The 26,671-nt window shown below is 40.7% G+C and overlaps 1 protein-coding gene across 2 annotated transcripts; it reads right to left on the reverse strand.

The window, feature by feature from the left end:
• Positions 1-1,633: 1,633 nt before the first annotated feature.
• Positions 1,634-24,587, reverse strand: LOC141017542 (3',5'-cyclic-AMP phosphodiesterase 7B-like). Of its 2 annotated transcripts, XM_073492233.1 has the most exons (13): positions 24,293-24,587; positions 19,913-19,973; positions 10,154-10,243; positions 9,394-9,557; positions 9,246-9,309; positions 8,985-9,080; positions 7,770-7,870; positions 6,885-7,016; positions 6,679-6,770; positions 6,264-6,408; positions 6,068-6,164; positions 5,758-5,838; positions 1,634-5,644 (listed from the first exon to the last, which is right to left on the reverse strand). In XM_073492233.1, the coding sequence occupies exons 1-13, from the start codon at positions 24,311-24,313 to the stop codon at positions 5,421-5,423; spliced, it is 1,368 nt and encodes a 455-aa protein (XP_073348334.1). In that variant the 5' UTR covers positions 24,314-24,587; the 3' UTR covers positions 1,634-5,420. The 2 variants fall into 2 exon arrangements, with proteins under 2 accessions (XP_073348334.1, XP_073348333.1); XM_073492232.1 differs by lacking the exons at positions 19,913-19,973; positions 24,293-24,587 and adding an exon at positions 15,862-16,482.
• Between the last annotated feature and the right edge of the window lie 2,084 nt (positions 24,588-26,671).

The raw sequence follows: 26,671 nt of genomic DNA on the forward strand, positions 1-26,671 counted from the left end.
TAATTATATCTATGTATCTATGTACTTCTTCTTTCTGCCGTAGCAAAAGAGGTGGACAGGATAACAGAGAACGTCACACCTCAGAGAAGCAGCAGTAAGATGTTGTTATTCTCAGAAAGAAAGATAATGTGAAGAAAGGGAGCTTTTATAGCACATACAGCCGGGGTACTGACTAACAACAGGAGATTAACCCCTTCAGTGCCGAGCACAGTGGCCAGACAGACATATAGTGAGACAGACGCAGGATGAGAACACCACAAGTTTCATTTTTCACTTTCTACACACAAAGCTGTAAATCTTCATGTCACAGCAGTGAGGCCAGGGAGGTGTCACCTCAAGAGTTCAGTTGACATTTTCAGCTCAGATGTGATCGAACATTAAAGGTAAATTCCATGTAATGCGGCCTTCGTATGTGAGATCTCTGTTACTCTCACGCAGCAATTGCCTCTCTCCCCCCCCCACCTAAAAAAAGCTTCTCCAAGTTTGGAGGGAGATGGTTATCGCCATGACGGGCCGATGGGGTGCATGTTTACACACAGGGAGTGGTTGGGTGACATTTAAGAAAAAAAAGAGGGGGCTCTGTTTGCAGTGTCAATATTTACAGTGACACATGCTGGATGAGCGCTGACTGACTGAGGGGAATTGTGTGTGTGTGTGTGTGTGTGTGTGTGTGTGTGTGTGTGTGTGTGGGTTTGAGTTGGAGACAGAGAGACGGTAAAGCCAGAATTATCAGTATGAACGGACGTCAGACGTCACGCTCTGATGAACAGATTTAGGGCCCTCAAAAACATAACTTTCAACCTGCTCCAAAAAGCCCCAGAGCACTGGAAAAAAGTTGTCGCAGCGATCCAAACAGGCCAATAAGATAAAGTTTAGAGAAGGCCACCAGCTCTAATCCGTAATGTGATTTAATAGGTGACCAATCCCAAGTGGAGCCTGCGTCTGTCACAATCTACAAGCCTTGTTTTTGCATTGCAAATCAGAGATATGCAAATGAGGGAAACACAGGCACTACTCTGCTCACTACACTATCTCTCCGTGTGCTTTCCCTCTTTATTTACACTAGTTCCACATTTCTTTATTCTTCTCCTTTGCATACTGAATCCCCATTAATCCTTCTTATCATTTATTTCCCTTTGTCAGACTTTTACTCACTTTTATTCCTTATCAAACTTCAGGAAGCCCTTCTGCTTTCCGTAAAAATGAGCGTTTTCGATGGGCGACAAAGTGCCAACAGACTCCCTGATTCAACAGTGTGACTCATTCAGCTTCACGTCCAACTTGACTCTTGTTTGATTTCAACCCTGTTCTCCTTTAACTTTTTGTTTACATGAGCTCTGGCCCCCAGCTAGGCTTACATCACACAAATCACCATGTTGATTCACAGGTGGACTACTGTATTTATACTGCAAACAAAGCAGCAGGGAGAGGCACCCGCAATCCTCCCCCCTGTTGTCTCCCGCAGCTTCTCTACAACTGAAATGCTTTTATTGCCCTCTAGTGGTGAAACACTGGTAACGTTTTTCTTTGAACGCTGAGCCGTTAACACACACAAACACACATGGGATATCTGAGGCATTTGATTTTAATCAAAAAACATTTATTTTACTGTTCACAGTGCTCAGAGGTTGGTTGTCAGAACAGAAATGTACAGTCAAGAAGTCTGATGACCCGTCCAAACACCAAAATACAGATTCAGATTCGCTGTTAAGTCTTGTCTGGATCACTTTGTAGAACATAGTGCAAACATCTCCATTAACTCAGGTGCACTCTTAGGTACTTAGGGTTACTTATATCAGTACAAGTATGAATTTTGGATATCATAGGCTTCGTTTGATGGGTTTTTATTTGATAACTACAAAGATGTCAGTCCTTAAAGGGGCACTGTGAAGTTCTGTAGAAGAAATTCAAACTCAGAATGAGGTAATAATACAAAAACTGAGAAATATTTATTTTTTCCATAGCTGAATAAACAAGCTGTTCTCAGAGGAAAATAAGGTCCCCAGAACACTGTTTGAAGCTAGAAAGGTGGCAGGGTCCGCCACATATAAACAAAGTAAAACAGTATGAAATTGAGTAGTCCTTTCAGTCATGGAAAAGGAGAGAGTTTGTTTGTTTAGGCATAAAAAAATCAGTCAGTGAAGATCTTTCTGTTCTGATTAAAACTTCTTCCCCAAAACCACATAGTGCACCTTTAAAGGGTTAGTGGGAAGTACTAGTGCATATGTGAAAAAAGTAGTATGAAGCTTTTTGTGTTTCCAGACGAAGCTGCGTGTAATCTCATAAACTGCCTCCAGTGATGTAAATCAGTAGCTTAGTTGCATTGTGGGTAATGTAGGCGCAAGGTTGAGAAAAGAGTGTGTGGCATAGAGGAGGAGGCATCTCTGGTTCTGCTGTATCGATTTGTTTTCAAACTGTCCATAATGAGTCCGACAGTGTTGTAATGTAAAACCTCGGGCCAGCATTACCCACAATGCAACCTGGCAACCGAGTGACATCACGGGAGGCGATTTATCCAAATTCACGCAGCTTCGTCTGGAGCCACAAACGGCTTTACACAACTTTTTTCACCTATGCAGTAGTTTTCCCCAAAGACCTGTAAACACACTGTAATGTATAAAATTGATGGAGTTGCTCTGTAAGGTAGCGAGCGTGTACTGTGGCTATCTCCTGCTTAAAGTAGCCATAATAAGGAGAGGAAACACAGCTACTAAATAGACCTTTAGTGACAGAAATTTCTCAACGAAAATTAACTTTGCACTTCAGCTAACGTGGTCAAGATGAGCTCTGGGTATCCAGAGAAAATGGAAGTGTGAACATATACGACTGGTTATGAAGATCATGATTTAAAGCTCCAGAACTGAATGGACCTCGTGGTGAGATTGTTGAGTTTTTAACATCGGATCAGTCTGACTCGCTTCAGTTCTGCATTTCAAACCAGGAAGAGACCACATGCACGATCCTTTAAGGAGGTAAAAACAAAACAAAAAAAACACCTCTGTGCAAATTGATAAAGAAGTTTCATAGTTTACAGACATGTTGGCATTTATGTTTAATTTTGATTCTTTTGTGTCCAGCCTTATGATAAATACCAATGTACAGTATAGTCTAAAAACCACTTGGACATGAGTTAATTCAATGATTTTAAAAGGTTAACTTCTTTTGAATAAGTAAGATAATTATATTGAGTCTGGTATAATAATCATTCTGGCTTAAAAACATACAAAATATTTGTACTTAATACTGAAACCAGCATGGCTCAGTGACCCTGTTTCAGTGCTGACTCTGAGAGGTATTGATCGGCAGCCCGAGGCCTCCGGTCTCGACGGCAGCTATGTGTGACTTGCAGAGAATAAATGGTGTGCAACTTCAGACAACAGTGTGGCTTACACATAGTGGGGTTTTCAGCGAAGCTAATGAGTGCTATAGTGAAGGCGTTTGAATAATTTGCTTAGAGCTATAGATAGATATGTCCTCTTTATTAACTTTATTGCACTGCACCTCATAGAGGAGGCTTATACCAGTTACTTTTTAAAAAACTCATTACATGTGTATATATATATATATCTTTTTTTTTTTTTTACAGATTTTATGAACTAATCTCGTAGAATACACTGTATGTAGAATATACTGTGTGTCGGCTGGGTTGTTAGAATCATAAAGCTCAGGTTGTTCCTCTATAGCTCAGGGAAGACGTGGGGCCTCTGTTAGCACCGTGTAGGCAACATCGACTTAAATCTTAAATGTGACAGCCTTAACTTTACATATTTAGAGCAGTGTGGTAAAAAAAAAAAAAAACACTGCTTTACATCGGTACATCTTGCACTTGGACCAAAAAGTATTTGGAAATACGCAGTATGCGCATATCAGCATGTGGATCCATTTCACGACTGAGATTACAGATATAAAAGTACCATTTTAGACCATGAATTCTATATATTTTGAATAATAAATAATGGTATTTACTTTCCTGCAACAGACATCTAAATTGTCTTGATATTCACTGCATGATATAATGAATTAGATATTAGAATTGAAGGTATTTGCAATTACTATTTGACCCAAGTTCATGTCTCAAGATGCAGTGCACACAGTGCCTGCAGCAAGTGTAAAAATAAAATAAGTACAAACGCCTTACAGAGGTAACAGAGCAGTGAGTCAATGTGTCAGAACAGTACATTGGCACCTTGGCAATGCTGAATGGGTTTAATAACCCAATCTGACCCTGATACTGGGTGAAAGATGAAACAGGAAACAAAGCTGCTACGACACCGTGAGTGTGTGTTTCAGTACGCTGGTATGGCTGAAGAAAAAACAGGCAGAAACTGTACGAAAACCTTGTCCAGATAATGATATAACTCCAGTACAAAATGTGTTTCACAGACAGACCAAGTTGCTGTTAAGGCTTTGTTGTAGTATGAGCTTGTAAAGTGAGGTTCTCCGATAAATAAACGCACCCATTAAGTTGTTACAAAGGTAACACCAGTGTAAGAGTTATGTTTCCCCAATATCCGGTACAAAGGTTGATACATTGCTGAGATTTTGGCATGTGAAGTGCTGAGGTCGAACATCACAGTATGTACAGATTATACTGCTTGTAATACATGAACACAAACACTTCTTTTAAAAAAAAAAAAAAGGCGCTCGTTTGTGTCGAAAAACATCCGTCTGAAGCCACTCTGCATCAATCAGTCAGCTCAGTCCGTCTTACAGGTTAAACACAGATTACATTGTACAGTTTATAGTACTTTGACATGTCAACTTGGTGCTCGAGTTAAAAACACACTTCAGTGAAAAGTAGACAAGTGAGACACTTGTATGAAAGAGCATCCAGTAGAAGTGCAAGCTGTACAAAAGAGAAAAAAGTGAAAAGAGCTTAATACAGTGTGTATTGTCTAAAAGTTTAAAAAGCGTAATATAGTGGGTATACTCATATATTCCTCTTTTTCTTTTATATATTTTTACGTCATCTCTTCCTGCACAGTCCCGCTGTATATAATTTTGGCTTTTAAATTTCTTTATTGTTCAAGCAGCATTGTGCAAACACTTTAATATGTTCTGTCTTCATCGACCTTTCCTCTGCCACAACCTTTAAATTCAATTCCTGCTTTTCTCAGTTACGTTGAAGCAGATGTCACAGGGTTACAGAGAAAGGCATGACTTTGTCAAATTGGCATTTATTTACTAAGATCCATCCATCTGCCCAACCACGAATCTTTCTTCTTTTATTTTTTCCTTGCAGGACTTCAGTCCTCCGCTCCAGCAGAGGGAGCCATCTCTCTTTCCCGCCCAGTGCTCCCACTCTCAGAGCCTGTGATCAACCAGCGGTGGGAGAAAATACACTGGAGGACAAACAAGGAGCTGGATCCTCTCCTCCGTTCACAAAAGGAAGATAAAACATCTGAAGACACAGGAGGAAATTACGGGATGTCTTCCCCCTCTTCTTCTCCTCCACCTCCTTCAGGCTCGGGCTCGTCGCCGTGGGAGTGCGTCTGTGTGTCTGAAGTTGTGTGTGCGTATCGTAGGCGGCTCCAGCTGGCCTTGTTCTTGTGCAGGTGGCCCATCATGGTCTGGCTGAGCAGGCTGGGCTCGGTGAAGCGGTGCCACTCCTCAAACAGAGGCTCCACGATGTAGGAGATGAATCCTGCGAGAAACACAACAAAGGCGGATCATCTCCAAATCAGTTGAGGAACTTCGGTTCAGGATTCGTAATAAGACTGTATACAGTTACAGGTGAATATGTTTGTGTGCACTCACCTATCTGAATGGCTGGGACAGAGTCAGCCTGCTGGTTACACAGAGGACTAATCTCCAAGTCAAACTTTTTCTCCAGGTCACCTGTCAGGTTCAAAGGCAAACTTTAGAAGGCAGTATCCACATGAGTGAAACTGAAGCCAAAAAAAATTATCAGGATAATTGTAAAAATCCTCACAGAAGCTGACTAGTTCGATAACGTACAGTCCTACTATAACTATAGTGTAAAAGCGCTGCATGTATCCCTTCTAAAAAAACAAAGTACTTCTCCTTGTTAATTTTTCATTTTGAACTGAGAGGACACGTTACTCACCCTGCCTGTAGAATTCCTCACACACCCTCTCACTCCACTGTCGGCTCAGCTCCCAAACCCGACACGGATTACAGACGTCTGCACACTTAAGAGCAATCTGACGGCGCAGACGAGAGAGAGATTCACACATGACGTCTACATAGTTACCATGTTTGTGGGAAACACATGTGTGGTGTTAGGTTGGTGTGCAGTGTACCTGCAGTATAAAGTGCCTGTGTGAAGCCAGTTGGAGGTCCAGGTCCTGGTTGTCCAGATGTTCTCTGAAGGTCAGCAGGAACTCATTCTGCCTGCTGATGTCTGTAGCCAGGATGAGAGAGCCCAGCTGCTGTTCCATGTCCTGCCTGTAGAGGAGAGGGGGCGCTACTGAGCCAAAACAGCAGAATCCACTAATGTATGCACATTTTTGATTCTACCTGACAACAGCAGCAGGCAACATTTTTGGGAATATAGTTTGTTTACCACAGTACACTAAAAAGACATGCAAACCTCTTGGAAAATAAAATTAAGTGAAAAAAATGGTCATTTAAACAAAAAAATTATCTAAAATATTGATATGACCCTGAAAAAAACAGTGTCGGACAACTCTGGTGTGTGTATGTGTGTTCTCTTACGAAATGTCCGCAGGCAGGTGGGACAGCAGTCCTGACTCTCGCAGCATGCCCACAGTGGATCTCCAGTGGTGGCTCTCCAGCACAGACGTGTTCTGTACAGGACAGGAGCAACATCCAAAATGTGTTTCAAACAGACTCAGAGACAGGCTGGACACTAAGAAACACACATCAACCCACACACCGACACATGTCACGGCCGCATGTACCTGGTAGAGGGACGCCAGGTGGTGTCTGGTCTTGATGAGGAAGGGCTGATTGACCCCAGGATGGTCCACATCGTGGGCGGCCGCTGCCATCAGACCCAGGAACACGTCCAGAGGACTCAGCTGCTCCGCCAGCTGCAGATCGTGAGGGACACGTGTGGTCATTTCAAATGAACGTGATTGCTTAGCTTCAAACATTCAGGAAAAACACCATAAAGAGCTGAATTCATAATGGTTATCCTGGAAAGTATGAGTTTCCTCAATGTTGTCAGTTAATTGGTTGATTGATTTGTAATTTAAGTACCGCAGAGGACCATTTTGAATAATTTTATAATTACTAATTAACAGGACAAAAATTACAATTACCTCTCAAATGACATAATTTTAGCTCAAACAGTGCCTCCATTTTGAACTACATGCTCAAAATTATGGATTTAATTCACAACGGACCTATGTGTGTGTCACAGGGTGAAGATAAATGCTTATTGCTCAGTAAAGGACAAAACGGCATATTGATCGGAGAATCTGCAGGCTTGTGAGTGCGTGCTTGTCTTCAAGAACACACTGGCACGTGTGCTACGTTAAATCCAATTTATTCCGAGTGCTTTTAACAAAATAGGTGCATCGCAAAGTGCTTTAGAGAGCAACAGAGGACACAAAAGCAATTACTGTATAAAGGGAAAAGATGCAAAGACACCTGATCCGGTCAGAGGGCTGTGGGCTGTGGAGGGATGTGTTGTCGAGTCGAAGTGAGCAGGAATTATCTTTCAGCAAGAGACACTAATAGGATCTGTCAAGGAGAAGCTCAGGGCTAGTGAAGCCTTGTAGGTGGTGTGAGACAGAAGGAAACGGAGAGAGAGTGTGTGTGAATACAGTATTATTCATTACCTTGGGCTCCTTCAGGTAGCAGTACATGGCTTGAGTGACATCCGCAGCGTGAACAGCATTGTGATAGGGATTCTGGGAGTGGTAGTCCTCTTGCACCATGCCTGGCAAGACACGACACAAAGATAAACCTCATTTAACAATATTAGCTTAATGTCAATTAATTTGATTATCAGAGCAGACTGTTGTGTGTAAGAAGTATAATCAGCAGGGAGTGTTTAAAAGCACAATGTAGATTTCTTAACATTTCTTTGAATTGCAGATGTTGAGCAACTGCTGTGAGATTCTCTCAACAAGATGTTTATACCAATAATGATGGTTTTTTTTGTTATTTATTTTGTTTCTCTGTTGTTATTTATTCCTCCTTTTCTACCAAGAAAACAAAGCAATCTTCTTTATCATCATCAGCCCGTCATCACACTAACTTTTAAACCGCAGAAATTAGATCAATCAAATTCATGAAACAACCTTTAATGAAGCCTTCTTTCACTTGAAAGGCCTGTCAAGTGACCCCTGTGGGCAGGTTCTCTGTTGTTTCATGTCTGAGGAAGTGCTGGCACCTGAATCATCACATGGTCGTGTACTCATTCATGTTCATGGGAGCATTATGTTGCGTGCAGACTCACATGTACTTTTGTCCCGCACATAGTATTCAATGTGTTTGGATGTGTGTGCTTCTGTAAACCTTTTGCACTTAGTTTCCATAACAACACGCAGCTCATTGTTGCTCTGCTGTGTCTGATAGCACCGTTTAGCATAGTTTGGATACTGGATTAATATTCACTTACAGCAAAGTCCCTTTGTTTTTATTATTGGGAACATGAACGCGGTGTCTCTTTTGTGATGACTGATTGGCAGACAAAGGCCCAGTTGACGTCAGTCTGGGATTTCCTGCAAAGTTAAACCCTTCTCAGCTTTCGAGAGCACGCTGACCCGCCAAAAAGGCCGCTGGGTGCCCTTTTTACAGAACAAATGCTTTCTATGGGGCTGATGATCAGGTTGACAACTTGCATAGCAGCCTCTGCTACCAGTGCATGCGTGTTTGTGTGAATGGGTTATAATGTGTCGTAAAGTGCTTCTTAACGACTCATTTTTAATGACGTTTAAACAGACATTTAAACGTAGAATAGCTGACTGGTCCAAAGGTAAGAAAATAGTAAAAACTGAGCACAATTTAAAAGGTGCAACTATATTGACTGACACTTCCGTGCGGCTTACCGAGAAACCTGTGCAGTTTGACCATGTCCAGCTGGAAGTGGTGAATGAGACCGTAGACATTGAAGAGATGGCACATCAGAGTCACCAGGCTGTTACCTAAAGCACACAAATTCATATCTGAGAATCTCATTTTGCAGTACTTTGAACTTTTAATCATCATTAAACTTACATTTTAACAAAAAGAAAATCAAGTTGACATGTTATGATAATAGATATTCAAATTTATGAAACAATTTTCAGTCGTACAAAAAGCCATCTTACCATTAGTAAGACGATCGAAGAGGAAAATGTCAAAGTTCCAGGTGCCTACTTTTGATAGCATGTGCTGTAACAAAAGAAACTGTTTTCAGAACACATCTGTGATTCACAGCTGATACACACACTCAGTGTGTGAGTTGAGTTATCTTACCGCAGCTTGTCCCAAGTAGTCGTCATCCAGCAGGTGCAGTGACCCCGGGGTGTGGGGCACCAACCCCCTGAGCAGCCTGGAGGCGTGGCAGTATCTCTGAAAGCTCAGCAGACGCTTCACCTTTCTCCTTGTGCCAGACTCTACCTCCCCCTGCTGGGCACTGGCTGAAATGACAAGGTCAAATGATGTACTTTCCCCGACCATAAGGAGTCAGGAGACCTAAAAACAGATATGTATTTCAGTGGTTGGTGCCTAAATAACTATTGTTTAAAGGTTTTAAATATTATTATTTATTTAAATTTAGGTATCAAAAAAAAGGACTTTCCATTAGACTGAGGACATTCGCCTAAATTACATTAATCATTTCAGATATGTGCCTAACAGATATGTCCTCGCAGCTTCCCTTTATGTTAAAATATGTTAAAATTAAAAAAGCACCAGAGCTGAGGCAACTTATATCTATCTATTTATATTCTGGGTACACCTAGCTACAATTAATGCAGACTAGCACAACTTTCCTACAATAAATCCTCTCTCTCTATGAAGTCTATAACGTACAGTTTTGGACTGTTTTAGAGAGGTGGTGGATCATTTTGCAGGCTGCAGTTCGTGGTGCTGTTGAACTTTTTTTGAGAACTTTACTCTCTCTGTAATAATAAAAATGTCATTTCAGTTGTAAAAATATGTCATCAAATACCAGCATTGATTCAAAGGAGGAAGCTGTTCAAAGACCTGGAAGCAGCCTGGTCAGGAGACTTACTTTTGAGGATTCGCAGGTCAATCAGCGGGTAGGAGCCTCGTCTCTCAACCAGCAACACACCAGCATGACCCGTGTTCAGTCTGCCATCAGCTGCAAACAGACAGAAAGTTAGAGGACAAGGTGAGGAAGACTGATGAAGAAACATAAATATTTTGTGTTATCTATGTGGTCAGTTTTGGCGGACATGCCCCCTGAAATCCGTGAATCAAACTTTCCAGGAGGAAGCAGAGAGAGAGGGTGGGTGTTTAGGAAACAGAGGAAGAAAAGCATGAAGGAGCCTCATGGCTGAACGATAAGTGGAGCAGTCAGAGGGGTGATGAGAGGACAACGGAGCAAAGTGTTCCCCAGTGCTGCACATGTCCCAGCAGTGATGTTCGACACGATCAGCCTCATAAAATCCGATTTAGAGTCGTTCTGAAATCAGCCTCTGTGAAACAAGAGGATCTTTGACATTGCTGAATCACCAGGACACCGTGCATCTGGTCCCAGTTTGCCCAAGCAGAATGGATTTCATGCCACGGTGCAGCTGTTGTGGTGCACGTCTGAACACTTTGTATTCATCACAGCGAGGCTGCCCTGACTGCGTACGTTCTGTTCAGACAATAATTACTCTTGTTTTCAGTGTTGTTCAACACTGATGCTGATTGGCTCGAGTGGTTCATTTTGAGCAAGTGCCAAGGTAATGTAAGTTTATGTCAAGTCCCCAAAATGCAACAAATCAACACGTTTATTGTGCATTTCTCAAACATAAATAAAGAATACAATTATTTTGTCAAACTGGATTTAAAGTCTGACTGAGAGACGTAGAAAATATATTTAAAAATAATTAAATCTTAGTGATTTAATCAAGTATTTATGAAGTGCTTTTGAGGACAAAATATTGCGATCTATATTGTGCATCGTGATATACCCTAAAAATATTGGAAAATTATTTTGAGGCCATATCAGCCAGCCTGATGGACTTTTTTCTATAAGGCTGCAGGATTATTTGGGAGAAGTGGAAGACGTACTATTCCCTGAAACGCCCCTCTACTGCTTAAAGACGCGCTATGTAGTTTGAAGATAATACAATATTAATGAGGTAATAATACAAACTCAGAAATATTCATTTTTTTTCCATAACTGAATAAACAAGCTGTTCTCAGAGGAAAATAAGGTCACCAGAACACTGTTTTGAAGATAGAAAGGTGGCAGGGTCCGCCACATATAAACAAAGTAAAACAGTATGAAACTGTGTTGTCCTTTAAGGTCAGTTTGTTTATTCATTTTTTTTTCAGCCATGAAAAACGGTGAGAGTTTGTTCATTTAGTTTGTTTACGCATAAAAAAAAATCAATCTTTCTTTTTCTGATTAAAATGTATTCCTCAAAACTACATAGTGCACCTTTAAATTTTCTTTTCACATATTCATTATCATTACTTTTTCATTGTTTTCAATACTTCTACTTATTTATATATATTGTACACCCCCCTCCTTCTCTTATCTAAAATGTATAAACATCCCATGTTCCATGTTTGTGCTCTAGAATTACAACATGACAAGCAAGAAGAATGGATCCCTCTGCGGTGGTACATATGAAAAGATGACTGTCTATGCTGTTGCTATCGAATGAGTCTAAATATTAAGACATCAAGCATTCTTGTTTATGTCTGTATGTCTGCAGAGTCCTTGAAGCACTCTTCTCGGTTTTAATCCTTGCCGTATGGGCACCTAGCCGACAAAGAAGGGAACGCAGCAGCACAATGGATCCTTGGATACTGAATACTGCCTCTGTTTAAAATGCTCAATTTGCACACACCCTGAGGCCTGAGACAACAAGACACAACAGAACTAGGCCCTAAGTCACAGCTCACATGCACGCACATGCAACTTGCACTTGAATAAACTAAAAACTGTGGGAATGCTGAATAATTTACAGATCAGATGTGAGGGAACTAGAGCGTATCATGTCCCAGAGGTTGCAAATTCACATCACCTCTTTGACTCCACGAAACAGCTAAACTACCTGTTAATGGGGTCGGAGTCGCTGCGGTGACTCCCTCGGGGTTGCCAGATCTTGCCTCGCGTGTGTGGGCTGCCAAAATGACAGGCAAGAGTTTACAGGCGGTCGTTTTTTCTTCAATGTGTGCTTGTGCTGTGTAGGCTAGGCAGCTATACATAAAACATAGGGTGGAAAAGTGGCATCATTCCCTATTTATGCATCTTATAGTCCGACAAACAAATATAAGCCGCTTGGGGGAAGTGACTCAGACTGCTAAAGTGAGGCAGAAGAGTCCCGCTGGCCTAGTTTGAGCAAGAAAAAGGGGAAAGCCTCTTTGCTTTTTCATACTGCGTGCTGGCTGCCAAGGAGAGGAGGAAATACATCATCTGGAAAAAAACACCGCAGTAACACTCAGATCACCCCCCTCCAACACAGACAAACACACACACCATCCTCTTCGCTCCATACTTCTATTTTATGTGTCACTCCATCCTTTATTCCTCCCCTCCTTCTCTCTCTCCCTTGCTACCTCATCATCATCATCATCCTTCATCGCTTCACAACACCCCCTCTCTCCTCATCTGAGCCATCCTCTCGCCCCTCCATCGCCGCCCCACCCCTCTCCTCTCCTCTTTCCCTTCCTCTTCCTTTAACTCTCTCTGTGGTAAATAGGTCATTGTCGCTACGCGGCGCAAAAGTGGGTCATTTAGGATGAAAACGTGAATCAGTTGGAAAGGGTGTTTAAAGAATGCACACGCGCCTCGTCAAACACTCACTGGCCATGTACACACACACACACACACACTTGCAAATGAGGTTAAATCCCTGATTCCAATAACAAGATCACCCACACACACATACTCACACATGGGGCAAAGGTACGAATATGTTTGCTTGGCTTCGCTTGAATCTGTGGGTGTTTACGGCACATATAGAGCTGTGGCGCTGTTAGTCACACACACATCTCTGCCATATGCAGCGCCAACACTCAAATACAAACAGTTTGAAACACACAGTGGCAGATGGTATGTTATGTGTTTTGTTTCCTGCTGCTTCCTTTAACTGGACACATCGGCGCGTACAGCGCGTCCACACAGCTGGCTGGAATCTCCACATATAGATAACTCACTGACGGGGCCAACACTTTTATTTTTCTGCAGCGATTTGATGGGCGGCATTAGAGCAAGCCAACACATACGTTTAGTATATTTTAGATAGGTAAAAGGGACATTATGTTACTTTTTTCCGACCTCTCAACAGGCAAATTGGCTCTTTTTGAACTCCACCAAAATTAAAAATACACGCCTGTTTTTCTCTAATGTTTACACACACAAATGTAAAACAACGTGCACCTTTAAATGACAGCATGAGGTAGAGACATAGTGAATTAATAATTTAATTGCATTGATGACTTGTTTCCTCCTGCTTACAATAATAAAGCTTCTTTGAATCCTCAGAATATATGTAAATGTGATGCTTTGTTCACAGACCATCTTAAAAAAATTTGGGGATGTGTGAAAGTATAAAAAGAAAGGAAAATGTGGGTTTATATTTTCTTTTATATACATCCTATGGCTGATGCCAAGCATTATTTCAATGGCCAATAATCCACCACTTATTATCTAAAACAATTGAGTAGCTGTTTGGTGTACATTTTGTTGGACGATATATTGTCCCAGAAATGATTCCGATAAACAATATAATCATCATTTTAAGACCATTTTATGCCACTAATGATAATATAATAACATAATAATGCAACCTTTCAAAGAGCTATGACATTTTAATTCTCGAGATTGACTGCTCCCTACCTCACTCACTGTTCAAATGACAGAACACTTCTGGACACCACACGGGTCATTTTTTTTCCCCCTCCAAGGCAACTCATGATGGTTTGTGACCGTCGATTGTACACTTCTTTTCATGATGCATTGTGGGATGCTTTGAATCGACTATTTAGGGTATAATAGATCTCATTATACATTCGGACAGCACTTCAAAATGGTACATAATAATAGAGTACACTATACAGTGGGTAGCGAGTTATTTTGGACACAACCCAAGTAATGGAAATGAAAGGTATTCTGGCATAATGCTGGCTAAAATGTTTTTGACATTCTTGTGTGATCAAACACGCAGGTAAACATAATGAGCAACATCGAGTCAATAATTTAGTTATCTTGACAGGCCTAGTTTGGTTCATAATAATGTCAGTAAAATTGTTGTAAAAATAAAAGTCGTAACAAAGTTTCCGTAAGTGAACCTGTTGAAAGATTATTACTGGCTCTTTTTGTGCAGAACCTGAAAGGAACTGCGCCTTAGTTTATTTTTTTAAATACAGTGTCTAACCCTCTTCTTCATGTATTGCTATGACAAGTGTCTTAACAATAAACCATTATATTTTTTATAAATGTTTTCAAGGTTTAATCAACTGTTTCACCTGTAAGCTTGGGTTAAAATGCTGAACACACAGTCAGCTGTACTTTTTCTACCTAAATAAACGTTTTCAGCAGTTTTCGGTCCGTGTTACGGTAAATGTCAGGATGACTCACCGTGACTAGATCTCACGGTGTCTCGACACATGTTGTATGTGGAGAAATCAAATATTGGGCAGATAGCCTTTCACGCTCTGTCGTGAGGAGTCATCAAATGAATGAGGTCACCACAACGCAAAGGGAAAGTCACAGGCGGAGAACAGCATACAATTGTCCATTTTCCACCTTGTGAGTCACTGCTTGCGCACAGGTAATTCCCCACAGTGTGAATCATCGTTCTTCAAAAGCACTTAAAGATATACTGTATATACTTTGTCCAATGTTGTCAACTGATTACTGATTCAAGTATCATCCTCTTTATATGCTAATATCAAACACAAGTCAAGTCGTCAGTGCGTCATACTCATTTCACCAAATGGCAATGACATCATCATCAGAAAACATTTGACAGTTTCAGTAATTGTGTCAGTCTGACATTAACAACAGAATGATATCAATGTATGAGGCAGAACGTCAAGGATTAGATCATCAAGACAGATCATTGGTTTAAGGTCAAATCATCACTTCTGTATTGAACTCATTCACATTCACAACTGGCAACAAGGTTGCTTTGTGTCACCAGTGTTACACTCCAGACAGACGGACAGAGGCGCGACTGATGGCGTCACGTCAGTGTCATCAGTCCAGCTGCAGCTCACCAGATGGTAACGCAGCTTTATTTAATGGAGACTCTCGGGTTTTACGGCCCAAATCCCTCGCCTCACTGTCTGCTCTGCCTGGGTGTCTGAACTGCCGTGGACCTCGTCTCAACCCACAACACTTCTGAACACACGTGGACGTAAACATACGGCCAGAGGCGTGCTTGTCAAAGATAATCTGTCACACACACACACGCACGCACTCGTCAAAAATGAAAATGTGCACTGAGGCATGGTTGAACATTCACAAAGCAAAAGTGATGCACAAAACAAGGCCAGAAACCCTTATTAATAACCTGTGACCTGCCAAAAAACATGACCACTGTTTTTACGAAACAAAACAATAAAACGTACACAAATCGTTCACATTGCGAAGAAATGTGCCCCAAAATGTCACCCATTATAGCGTGAATGTGTAACGAACACGGTGAAATGAAAAAGAATACATATACTTATGAATACATAAGGCATTAAACATTTATCAGAAATCTGACTCCCGTAAGCTTAAATGTACTTGTATTGTGTGTAAATTACCTTCCAGATGAGCACGCCTGTCTTCTAAGTCATGCTTCACCACGTCTATATCTTCCTTCTCTGCTTCCACCCAAGTGCTCGCCTGACTTCTCTCAGGACCCAGGGGGCCTCCCCTGCGAGCCCTCCAGGCTGCCCTGAGCTGTCGTATGAGAGCTGGAAGCTCCAGGGCCAGCGACAGGCCCCCGCCGCAGGTCACAGGAGGCATCCGGAGAGGACCCCAGACCGGCGAGCGGGGCGCCTCATCTGGACAGACCCCGACTTCTACCCCGACGCCCAAACCGGAGTCCCGCATCCTGAGATCAGGGCCCCAAAGCCCCTCCAGCACTGGCATTCTCGCACCAGACAGAAAACAGATGGATGACGGGCAGGTGCAAGTAAAGGAGAGATCAAAAGTAAAGACGGGATTGAAACTGACGGAGGGAAGAGAGAGAAGGTGATGCTGGTGAAAAAGAGAGTGGTAAAAGAAAAGAGAGACGGCTCACTGTCAGGTAGCTATAGGTGAGGAAGAGGAGGAGGATAGACAGAGATAGAAGCAAGTCGGGATGTAGGACAGCGAAAATAGAGACTGCAGGCAGAGACGGAGAGGAATGGTTGCAGAGTGAAAAAAAAGGCAAAAGAAAAGCAGGGAGAGGGAGCAGGGAGAATCCAGAAAAAAGAAGTGAGAATCCGTCTCTTTCCCTCTCTCTCAGAGTCGGCCACTGACGGTCTGCTCCCTGCTTCTGCCGCATTCTCTCTACCCTCTCCAGTCTCACTCGCGCCGATGTTGTTGTGGAGTCTGGAAGCCCCTCCCCTCCCCGCTTGCAGCTCTCTTACACTCTCTCTCTCACTCTGCCTATATGCTGCTACGGCGAGGGCAGACGAAGAAGATTTGCGCGAATGCCTGTGGTGCCGTGGGTTCACCGACACAGCCTCTGTCTGTCCGTCTCACGGTCAGGTCAGCGGCAACGCAGAGATGTACAAATATAAAATGTAGCATCCAACCTCACAGTGTTTGAGATAAGAGCGTCAGAATTGTGCTACAACAAGGCCGCAACTATTCTATATATTTTCAATTATTCAACTCATTGTTTAGAATAAAATCTCGGAAAATAATGAAAAGTAATGAAAGAAGCCAATCAGAATCCTAGAGCCCAATTAATGCCCTCATATTGCTTGTTTAGTCCAAACAAGTGTGTACTGTAATGTTCAAATTACAGTGATATAAAGAAGAGGCACACTCAGTAAATTACATAAAATCACATAAGCAGAGTCCGACAGAACAGAATAATCAACTCATTCTGCTTGAAGGTAAAACGAGGTACACGCTAAGCGAGTCACCCTTCATTAAGGCCTCACCAGCATGTAAACACTTGAGTGGATTTGTTTTGATTTATTTGCTCTGAATTCTCCTGGCCAGGTGACTAAACCAGCCTTGGGTTTCAACACAACTGGGACCTCTGATAGAAGCAGAAGAACGAGATGTGATCGAAAACAGGAAGTCCTTGGAAAAATGCTCCAAGCACTGTAAAATGAGAACAGAACACTAACTGCATCCAGAACTAATCTGAACTAACAAGATTCCCACTTTTTTTATGAATTCCAAGTCTTGTCTTAGCTGAGTCTAATTAAATGACTTTAATGGCACGAACTGAGCTGCTTTTAACTCAGATGACCTGGATATTCATCTGGAACTGAATCCACTCTCCTCCCGTTGTCTTTCAATGTCACAAACACAGCCGAAGGCGATCCGGTGGTCAATTTTAATTAACCTGAACACAATTAAGTGGATGTGAGTAAATAAGACCTATTTGTTCCTCTTTACACACTTGTGATCATGAAGGATGCAGTGCTATAACCATTACATTTTTCCAAGGAAATGTTCCCTTGAGGAACAGTCACATGCAGACAAAAATACTGACACGCACACACACACACACACACAGACACAGACAGAGACAGTCACATAGCCTTGAACATCACATATCAGACACAAGAGGCGGATTGCAAGAAATCATGAGACAAAGAGCGTTAAGATAAAAGATACAGACTGTGAGAAACTGTGAGAAACGTGCAGTGATACATAACGTACAGCGGAATAATTCAGTGGAGATGCACCATGGCTGTGGACTGTATAGTTTTGTTGTAGCTATGTTGTAGTGCAAGTTTTGTAGTGTCTTGTTAGGTGTAGTGATATCATGAGAAATACTTTGTACTGAAGCAAGTTAAATCTATAATACAACAGCAACAACTTAATTTATTTAGACAGCTAAAGCTTTAAACAGCTGTGAGCATAATTTAAGATGACTGAAACCAACAAAGACTACAAACCTTACCAAGCGTGACTATTTTCACCAACACACAGATTTCCGGTCTGATTTCATCCTTGAAAAAACCCCTCTTATTCATAATGCTATCAATTCATTGGCTGATTATTTTAATGATAAATCACTTAGCTCATAAAATGTCAAATGTGACGTCGTCAAAGTGCTTCTTTTGGCCAACCAACAGTCCGAAACACAAAGACTCTTCATTTACTATCATAAATGATAAAGAAACGCTGCAAATTCTTAGATTTAGGAAGCTGGAACCAGCATATCTTTGACATTTTTGCTGTCTGCTGTGCCTCTTCCCGTCATAAATATCTAACACATTTAAGAAGTGGTGCCATGATCACAAGGCAAAATGGGATGATAGGAAAAATATGATTCTTTGAAGACCACACACTGAAATTTTGTGATCATATCGTCAACTGGCACAGACAATGGTGAACATAGTATGTCCAGTCATGCTTCTGAATTATAATTCTAATCAGCTCTTCAATCACACAAACAACATCATGTTGCCACTCGCAAGAAAGGATAAAAATCTGTGGAGACCAGACAAAATCTTGCCCGGACAAAATCCTGCTGTATGTGACTGTACTGGTGAGAACACGTGAATAAAGCTGCAAAAGAATAATGGCAGAAGACAAATAGAGCTAAGATTCGTAACTGTGCGAATGTGTGAAAAGAAGGCATGTGACAGAAAGTAAGAAACAATGAAACACTGATAATAGCGCAGAATAAGAGAGAGAGAAAAAGATATCAGGGAGTCAATGAGGGCAGTGGGAGTCTGGATGAGTAAACTTGGGAGCCGGCCAGCGGACTACTGGCACCAAAAGAAACCTCTCACACGTACACGCACACATGCACACACAAGATGCATAGTTGAAAGTAGACAGAGATTGCTATCAGTGTCTACTCCGAGTATAGTGTGTATGTGAGTGACAAACTGACAGGCCATTTCATTTTTTTTTTTTATCTAAAGACAACAGTGGCAAGTGTTTGTAATATTGACAAATAAAAAGATGGATGACGTGTCTCCACTTCCTCCCACTGTTAAAAAATGAAACTATCAAGGACACGAATGCTGCCATTTTGCATTGCCGACATTATTTAAAGCCTGGGTCTGTGAGTAGTGATCGGTTGGTGGACCCAATCATGAGCAGGGATGTTTCACTCCCTTCTTATAGCATCATATATCTCATTAAGTCAGAAAAACATACATCAGGTGAAAAGATAATGACTTAAAATGTCTGGGAATTTGTTTTTTTTGCACAGGTAATTTACACCTTGCCTGACTGTACCTTTTTTATTATATGTTTAAGGCTACTTCACACTTATTCTGGGAACTTCTAAACAACTTGGATGTCTAAAAAGGGAAAAATAGTTTCAGCTACATTTCAAGGTCTGAGACCGTAATAATAAACGGGTACATTTTACTGTCTCCGGTTCACGATCTACTTCAATAAACACAACTGGAGTAAAACTCAACAAGGCCAGAAACAAGTTGGACTTTCTCCAGAGTTATGAAACTTACTGTATTGAGCCACTCAACTGGACAGTGTACACAGAGATAGCAGAAATATGCCTCAGTGTTTGACAGAGATTACACTGGGCCAAATGTGAGCGGCAGCCTGAAGCACTGCCACCAAATATTTGGACACTTTTTGCACTATCGATTTGCTGCCGACCATCTACTGTACATGAACACTCCTTTGCACTGTGGTATTCAGGTCAGTTAGGGTTCTTACCCAGCATGCGAACTTGTATGGCATTCTGCTCCGACCTTTTAAATGCGACTGCTCCACACCTCTGTGGCAGAGAGAGAGAGGGAGAGAGAGAGAGAGAAAGAGAGACTGAGATTAATATTACAACACCCCAAAATACACACTGCTATCAAAGAGCATCAATGAACCTCGCTAATAAATAGAAACTGTGCGAAGAGTCATGGTGACCCTCTACTATTTTCTGATTATGGGATTATGGGTTAAAATACGAATCCTGAGCGATTACCTTGCACAAATTTTTAATGTTAGCGTAATTTATCGTCTTATCTCCTTGGAGGCATCTGTTTAAAAGGCTTTGCTTCATCTTAGTGAGAGAGGGTAGGTGTTAGAGACAGCGGCATCTGTCGTTTCAGTAGCGACGTGTCTGTGTGTTAGCCAACGACACTGAAAAAGTGGGTCAGGCAGCACGCTGGCATAAACTGGCAAAGATTTGGACATTAATCACAAGCTTCCACATGGCTGGTCCTCGCGGTCAGGGGTCTCAAGTTATCTTTTCTTTGGTCATTTTCCATCAAAATGTGTTTGTGTAGAGTTCAAGTCACATGTTGTTGTTTTTCTCTTTTACAAAATACTGTTAACAGACAGAAATACTATAAAAGATCAAATTCACAAAATTGTACATCACAATAAGTCAATACGATTGCATCATAAGCCCATCCTGTAAAGGCTGGTACTGTCATAGTGAATCATTTACTGTCATCACTGAAGAATAGTTAAGGTTAATGACCCCGATAAACATGAACAATAACTGTTAGTCACTTAGGGCTGTGACTAACAGCTATTTTCATTATCATTCAGAAATGAGTGAAAAATGCTCACAACAATTTCCCAGAGACCAAGATGGCATCTTAAAAACACTACAAGGCAACTTTAACGAGTTATGAAACAGTCTCAATTTAATACAGAGCCTTTCATAAAGAAACAAGACCATGAGCAAGAACGGTGGCTATTTCTATATTGCTATTAGTTTTTTTTAATCTTATTTTATTTCAACTTTATTCAACCAGGAATATTCACACTGAGATTTAAAATCTCTTTTACAAGGGAGTCTGATTTGGCGCCCCCCACAGTTTTCTGAGTGCACCACCACTGTTGTAAATACAAATCCCAGTCAGACATAATGTAGGTGCTAACTGCAAACAAAACTCATTACGTCATTAACTTTAAAAGCACTTTCACCAAAGAAAATGCATCTCATTGAATATTCGTTTAACTACCATACTACATAAAATAGCAGCGAATCCTTACATTTGAGCAGCTGGAAATGACAAACGTTTGAAATCAAAGCTTGAAAATAGCTGAAAAGATTAACTGATTATCAAAAAGGTGTCAATTATTTTTTCTGTCTATTTCATGTCTGATTCACATCGAGCCTCGATTGGTGAGTCCTGAATAATCAAGATGTCTGCTGTATCACTTCATGTCCCCGCAAAGTAATGTGACAAGTATTTTCCATCGCTGTTTTTAGATTAACACCAGACAATACCTTACATATCTCTTTCTGACAAGTTAATATTGATGATCAGCAGTGTGGTAATCTGCCATCATACCCTGATCTGAGGTCGGTGCCCAATGACAACACAAAGTCCTGAGCTGCAGTTCAGGCAGACTCTGCTCGGTACATTTTTCAAGTGAGGTCATCTATTTATAATAGCTAGTAATGGCTATAATAGTTATAATGGCTCAACATCCGTGTGTGAGAGTTGACTGAGGACACTGAGCAGTGTTAGTTTAGAGGAACATGAAGGCAAAGACATGTACACATTTGATAGAGAGCAGGAGCCCCTGCTGACCTGATGGACACAAACAAAAAAAAAAATCTGTTATCTCCACTTATATACACTGGATCTAGTACAGTGTTTAACGTTGGCCCTGGGGAAGAAGACAGTCATAAAAGTGCACCTTGAGTAGGTGGATTTACATTGAAATTAGCTCACTGTTGTTGACTGCTGGGCAGGAAACGGGTGGATGGAGACAAACCAGAGGCAATGACGCTTCACTCATCCAGCCCACGTGGTTGGGGCATGTTTACAGGACGCCCTCTGTCAAATGTTTTTTCCGTGATCTCTAAGGAGTATGCTCACATCATTACTCACCTCAGCTCGACAGCTCTCAAGTCAAACTCACTCTCTATTTTTGCTTATGGCTTAAGGTCTGTCAAACTGTTTACATTGAACAGGTCTGTTCTCTGTCTCCTGTATGTTCACCAAAAATGGATTTGGAAAAATTTTGGACAACATATATCCTACTGCTGCTATAAAGTATGTGTGTGTAGCACACAAAACAAACACATTTTAATGTCAACTTTTGAGTACATTTTGAGTACATTTATCTATTTACACGCACAAGTGTATACAAGAGGATTAAAATAAGGTTGAGAAATTCCTATTCCTCTTTCAATTTTCCACAAAATTAATATAAACGCATCAGATAAAATGGCAATGCTTTATATAAAGCTCCTTGTAATAAATGTTAGTTAATATGGAATAAAACTTTCAAGTTTCTTAAAAATGCTTATAATAATTAACGCTTACATATTCTAACATATAGATATATAGAACATATACAGAATAATGTCAATAAGAATCTTATAAGCACTGATGAGGTCCTTCTTTCCCTAAGTCTCAAGCAAGTTCAAAGTAAGGACAAGTCAAGTCATGTCACAGGTTGATTCAAATCAAGTTCCTGCAATCTTACCTGCAGTATCTGATCTCAGTATGTGAGAGCTAATTCACTAGAAAGTGGACAAACAACTGCTTCTTTGGAAAGCCACTCAAAAAAATCTACTAAAAATCAAGTGGTTACACAATAATCCAGGCACTCCAAATAATAAAAAAGTATCAAAATATATCAAGCCTTTTTTACAGTGGCTTGTCAGCGGTGGAGGAAGAACTTAGACGCTTTAATCAAGTAAAAGTAGCAAAAACACATTGTAAAAAATACTCTGTTAGAAGCAAAGGTCCAGCATAATACATATTATATTGCTGTATTATAATTATTAAAGCATTATTGTGTTTATCTTAATATTTTAGCTTGTAAAGACGGCGCTCATTTTAAAAAGGTGCAATATGTAAGAATTTTAGTTTAAAAAATTCTTAAACTAACTTAAAATATTAACAGAATTTGAAGAAATAACAGTTTTGATGTTATCACAGAGATAAGTACTGAAGATAGCAGGCTAACCAGCTAGCCGCGGCTCGTCCTTTCTGATAATACCACTTCAAGCTCCCAGTGCAGCTAGCTGCACTGCTAACTGAGCTAACTAGCTAATGGCAACTACAATTAGCAGCACTTAGTGGTTACTATGTTGCCCCCTATATAGTTGACGTATTAATTCAAGAGGTGGCCCATTCATACATATTGTACCTTTAAAGATGCACTATGTAGTTTTGTGGAAGAAATTTTAATCAGAAGACAAAAACCTTCATTGACGGATTTCTTTTATGCCTAAACAAACTAAATAAACAAACAAACACTCTTTGTTTTCATGACTGAATAAACTGAATAAACAAAGGGAACTTAAAGGACAACACAATTTCATAATGTTTAACTTTGTTTATATGTGGCGGACCCTGCCACCTTTCTGGCTTTAAACAGTGTTCTGGGGACCTTATTTTCTTCTGAGAACAGCTTGTTTATTCACTTATGGAAAAAAATTAATATTTCCTAGTTTGCATTATTACCTCATTAATATTGTAAATATAAAAATTCAGAGTTTGAATTTCCTCCCCAAAACTTCATAGTGCCCCTTTAATTACTTTACAGACTGCTTGGGTAGCTTGAGGTATAATAATACATCACAGTTTGTCAAATAAATGTAGCAGAGAAAAAGTACAATAGTATAAAGTAGTAGTAGTAGTAGTACCTCAAAGGTGTACTTGAACACCAAAACCTTCCCTATCCTGTACTGGCCCCTGGTCTACATGTGGTCTGCAGTATCCAGGCTGCAGGTGGACTGCTGCTGTAAAGCTGTCAATACACTGACGTGACGGATTACAATATTACACAAGGCCCATCACTGCAGCTTAGACAGTAGAGGAGGTTATATATGAAGAAGAGAAGCACCAACAATGACTATTCCTACCATGAAAAACACCAAGGTCACCATAAACTCCCGTCCTACTCACAACAACATCCATACAGCGATATCATAATAAGGACAGCACACAGCACGCATAGTATAAGAGCACAATTCATCATTATAAACTCTCTTTTGAGCGCTGAAGACACTTTACAGCAACATTATATGAATGTAACAACTGCTTTTCGTGGGCCTGCTTCAAAAACAACTCAAGCCCGTGTGTCTTTTTGACCCATGTGTCGGTGAAGTCACGGTCTACGTACCTCGACCATTAAACAGGACATTTAACCATCGCGGCCGCTCGTGGATGGCAGGTGAATGCGACGGGACTCAGGCGCGTGCGGGGAGTGTTTTCATGTCACGGGGAGCGCACGAGTGAGCCGCATACAGCAGGACGAAAGGTGACCGTGCCCTGACTGACACCTGTTTAAAATAAAAATAAAAAAACAAAACCCACACCAACTACTTCATCCTCCTGCCGCCGCTGTGCGTGTGCTCCGACCTTCCTCGCTCCGTGAGGACAGTGTCGGCTTTTTAAAGAGGCGAGCCGAAGTTGCAGTTTCCGCCCGTCGCGCGTGTCGTTTTGTATGACTTGTTAGTGTGAGCTGCAGAGAGAGGAGAGGGGAGGGGCTGGGTTGTAGCATCAGAGGGGCGGGACTTGCCCGGAGTGGACCAATCAGAGCGGGATACAATCTCTGATTCGGAGTTCTGGCCTCAGTTAAATGATAGTGCTTTTATTTTGTAGTACTTCGAGTGTGAGGGGGATAGTTTGCGAAGGGTATTTTCAAAATAAAAGGTTGTTTCTGATATGTGCCAGGGCCAGATAAATGCACTACAGGGGCCCTGCTGGGGCAGAGGAGCTGTAGGCCCCTGTTGACCCTGTCTTTTTATCCGTCCTGGATTATGGTGATGTTATCTATAGACATGCCTCCGTCTCCACTCTGACTCCTCTAGACTGGGTTTATCTCTCCGCCCTCAGATTCATTACTGGTGACTATTATTCCTCTCATCATTGTATTCTATGTGAAAAAAGTTGGATGGTAAGACATAACAGCCATCGGTTTCTGTTTCTTTTTAAAGCCTTGAAGGGCAACATGCCACCATATATCAGCTCTTTATTAAACTGGTCACAGAGTCACTATTATTGTATAATGCTCAAAGTTCCCCGGGTAAACACTTAATTTGGGAAAACTGCTCCATACACTTGGAACATTTTACAACGTACATTTAAACTTGTACGTTTAAGACTTTGATTTCAAACTACTCAGCATTTGAATGTAACTGTTTTTAACTACATGCTGTCCTGCATGGTTGTCTGCCATTCATCTTTTATGCATCACTTTATGTGTTTTGTCATGCTGGTTTGCTTGCAGTTTCTGATCATTTTCAGCACTTTTTTACATTGTATTTGTATTCTGTCATACTGCGTCTTATCTGTTATCGCTTTAATGTATTCTGTGTACTTGCTCTGTGATTATGTTCGTTGTTTCTGTTTGTTATCACATTTTTTGCACCTATTCTGTTTTTTTTTATTTGTGCTCTTGACGTCATTGATAATGAGGCCTTGTGTGATAGATTTAAATAAAGGTTGAATGAATGAATGAATGAATTTGTAAGATTTGTCAAGTTTATTGTCAAAAACAGAAAACACACTGGGCACAACATGTACTGTTTAGTTTATTTACTTGTTAATTTATTTTTGCTTACAGAAAGCAAAGTGGGTTTATATGTATATATATATATATATATATATATATATATATATATATATATATATATATATATATATGTTTATATATGTGTGTGTAAATATGTGGATATGTATGGTGAGGGGTAAGTGGATGCTTGAGAATGAATATTCAAATCATTATAATGTATATAATTATTTATGGGAATAGTACATGTTTATAGAAGACAAAATAAATCCCCCCCAAAGAAAGTGATGTTATTGTTTTTGTTTCCAGGAAATGCAGAATTTCTAGCAGGGATTATTTTCAAAAGTAGACCACATGGCAGAGTTGATATGTCAAGGTTTAGTGAAATAAAAGTGTTCCTTATTGTAAACAAAAATGTATCTAGGGAAGCATGTTAATACTGAGGGCGAAGTTCAGGCTCTGATTCAGTTTGTCTGTTTTTCCAACTACATTAACAAGACCAGAGTCTGTTAAATGTTTCAGAGCTTTGGAAAGACAAAAAACGTCTCATTCTCACCAATTTTCAGGTAAGACAAACATAAACCAGAAGAACACATCTGCGTGCGTCTATTTCTTCCTGTCTGTATTCTGGGAAGATGACCCTCATGAATGTTATGTAACATTTCCGCTAATAATTATGCAGCTTGTGTGTGTTCATCTGAGACCTTTTGACCTCACTTTACTGTGTAATCCCTGATTAGTGCTGTCAGATTAGTGTGTGTCATGCTGCTCACAACAAAATCAACCTAATGTCACTATCCTGCTTGTGTATCTGTGTGTGTATGTGGTTTGTGACAGTCACAGTTGAAATACTGTCAGTCCAATCCAATTTAATACTTCTTTAGTTTACATGTTTGTGGAACCAGATGAAAATAAAAACGCAGGGAGATGAACATTGCAGCGAGCTTTAATTAACTGAAATAAGGGTTAATTTAAACATGATAACAC

The sequence above is a fragment of the Pagrus major genome, chromosome 22 (assembly GCF_040436345.1).
Source record: "Pagrus major chromosome 22, Pma_NU_1.0".
Classification (NCBI taxonomy): Eukaryota; Metazoa; Chordata; class Actinopteri; order Spariformes; family Sparidae; genus Pagrus; species Pagrus major.

Coding starts and splice junctions, on each gene's coding strand:
- LOC141017542 (XM_073492232.1), bottom strand. CDS start 16,192: ATGCCAGTGCTGGAGGGGCTTTGGGGCCCTGATCTCAGGATGCGGGAC. Junction 10,244..15,861: donor CAGGCGTGCTCATCTGGAAG/GTAATTTACACA, acceptor GTCTGTTTGCAG/CTGATGGCAGACTGAACACG. Junction 7,017..7,769: donor GCTACCTGAAGGAGCCCAAG/GTAATGAATAAT, acceptor CACGATCTGCAG/CTGGCGGAGCAGCTGAGTCC.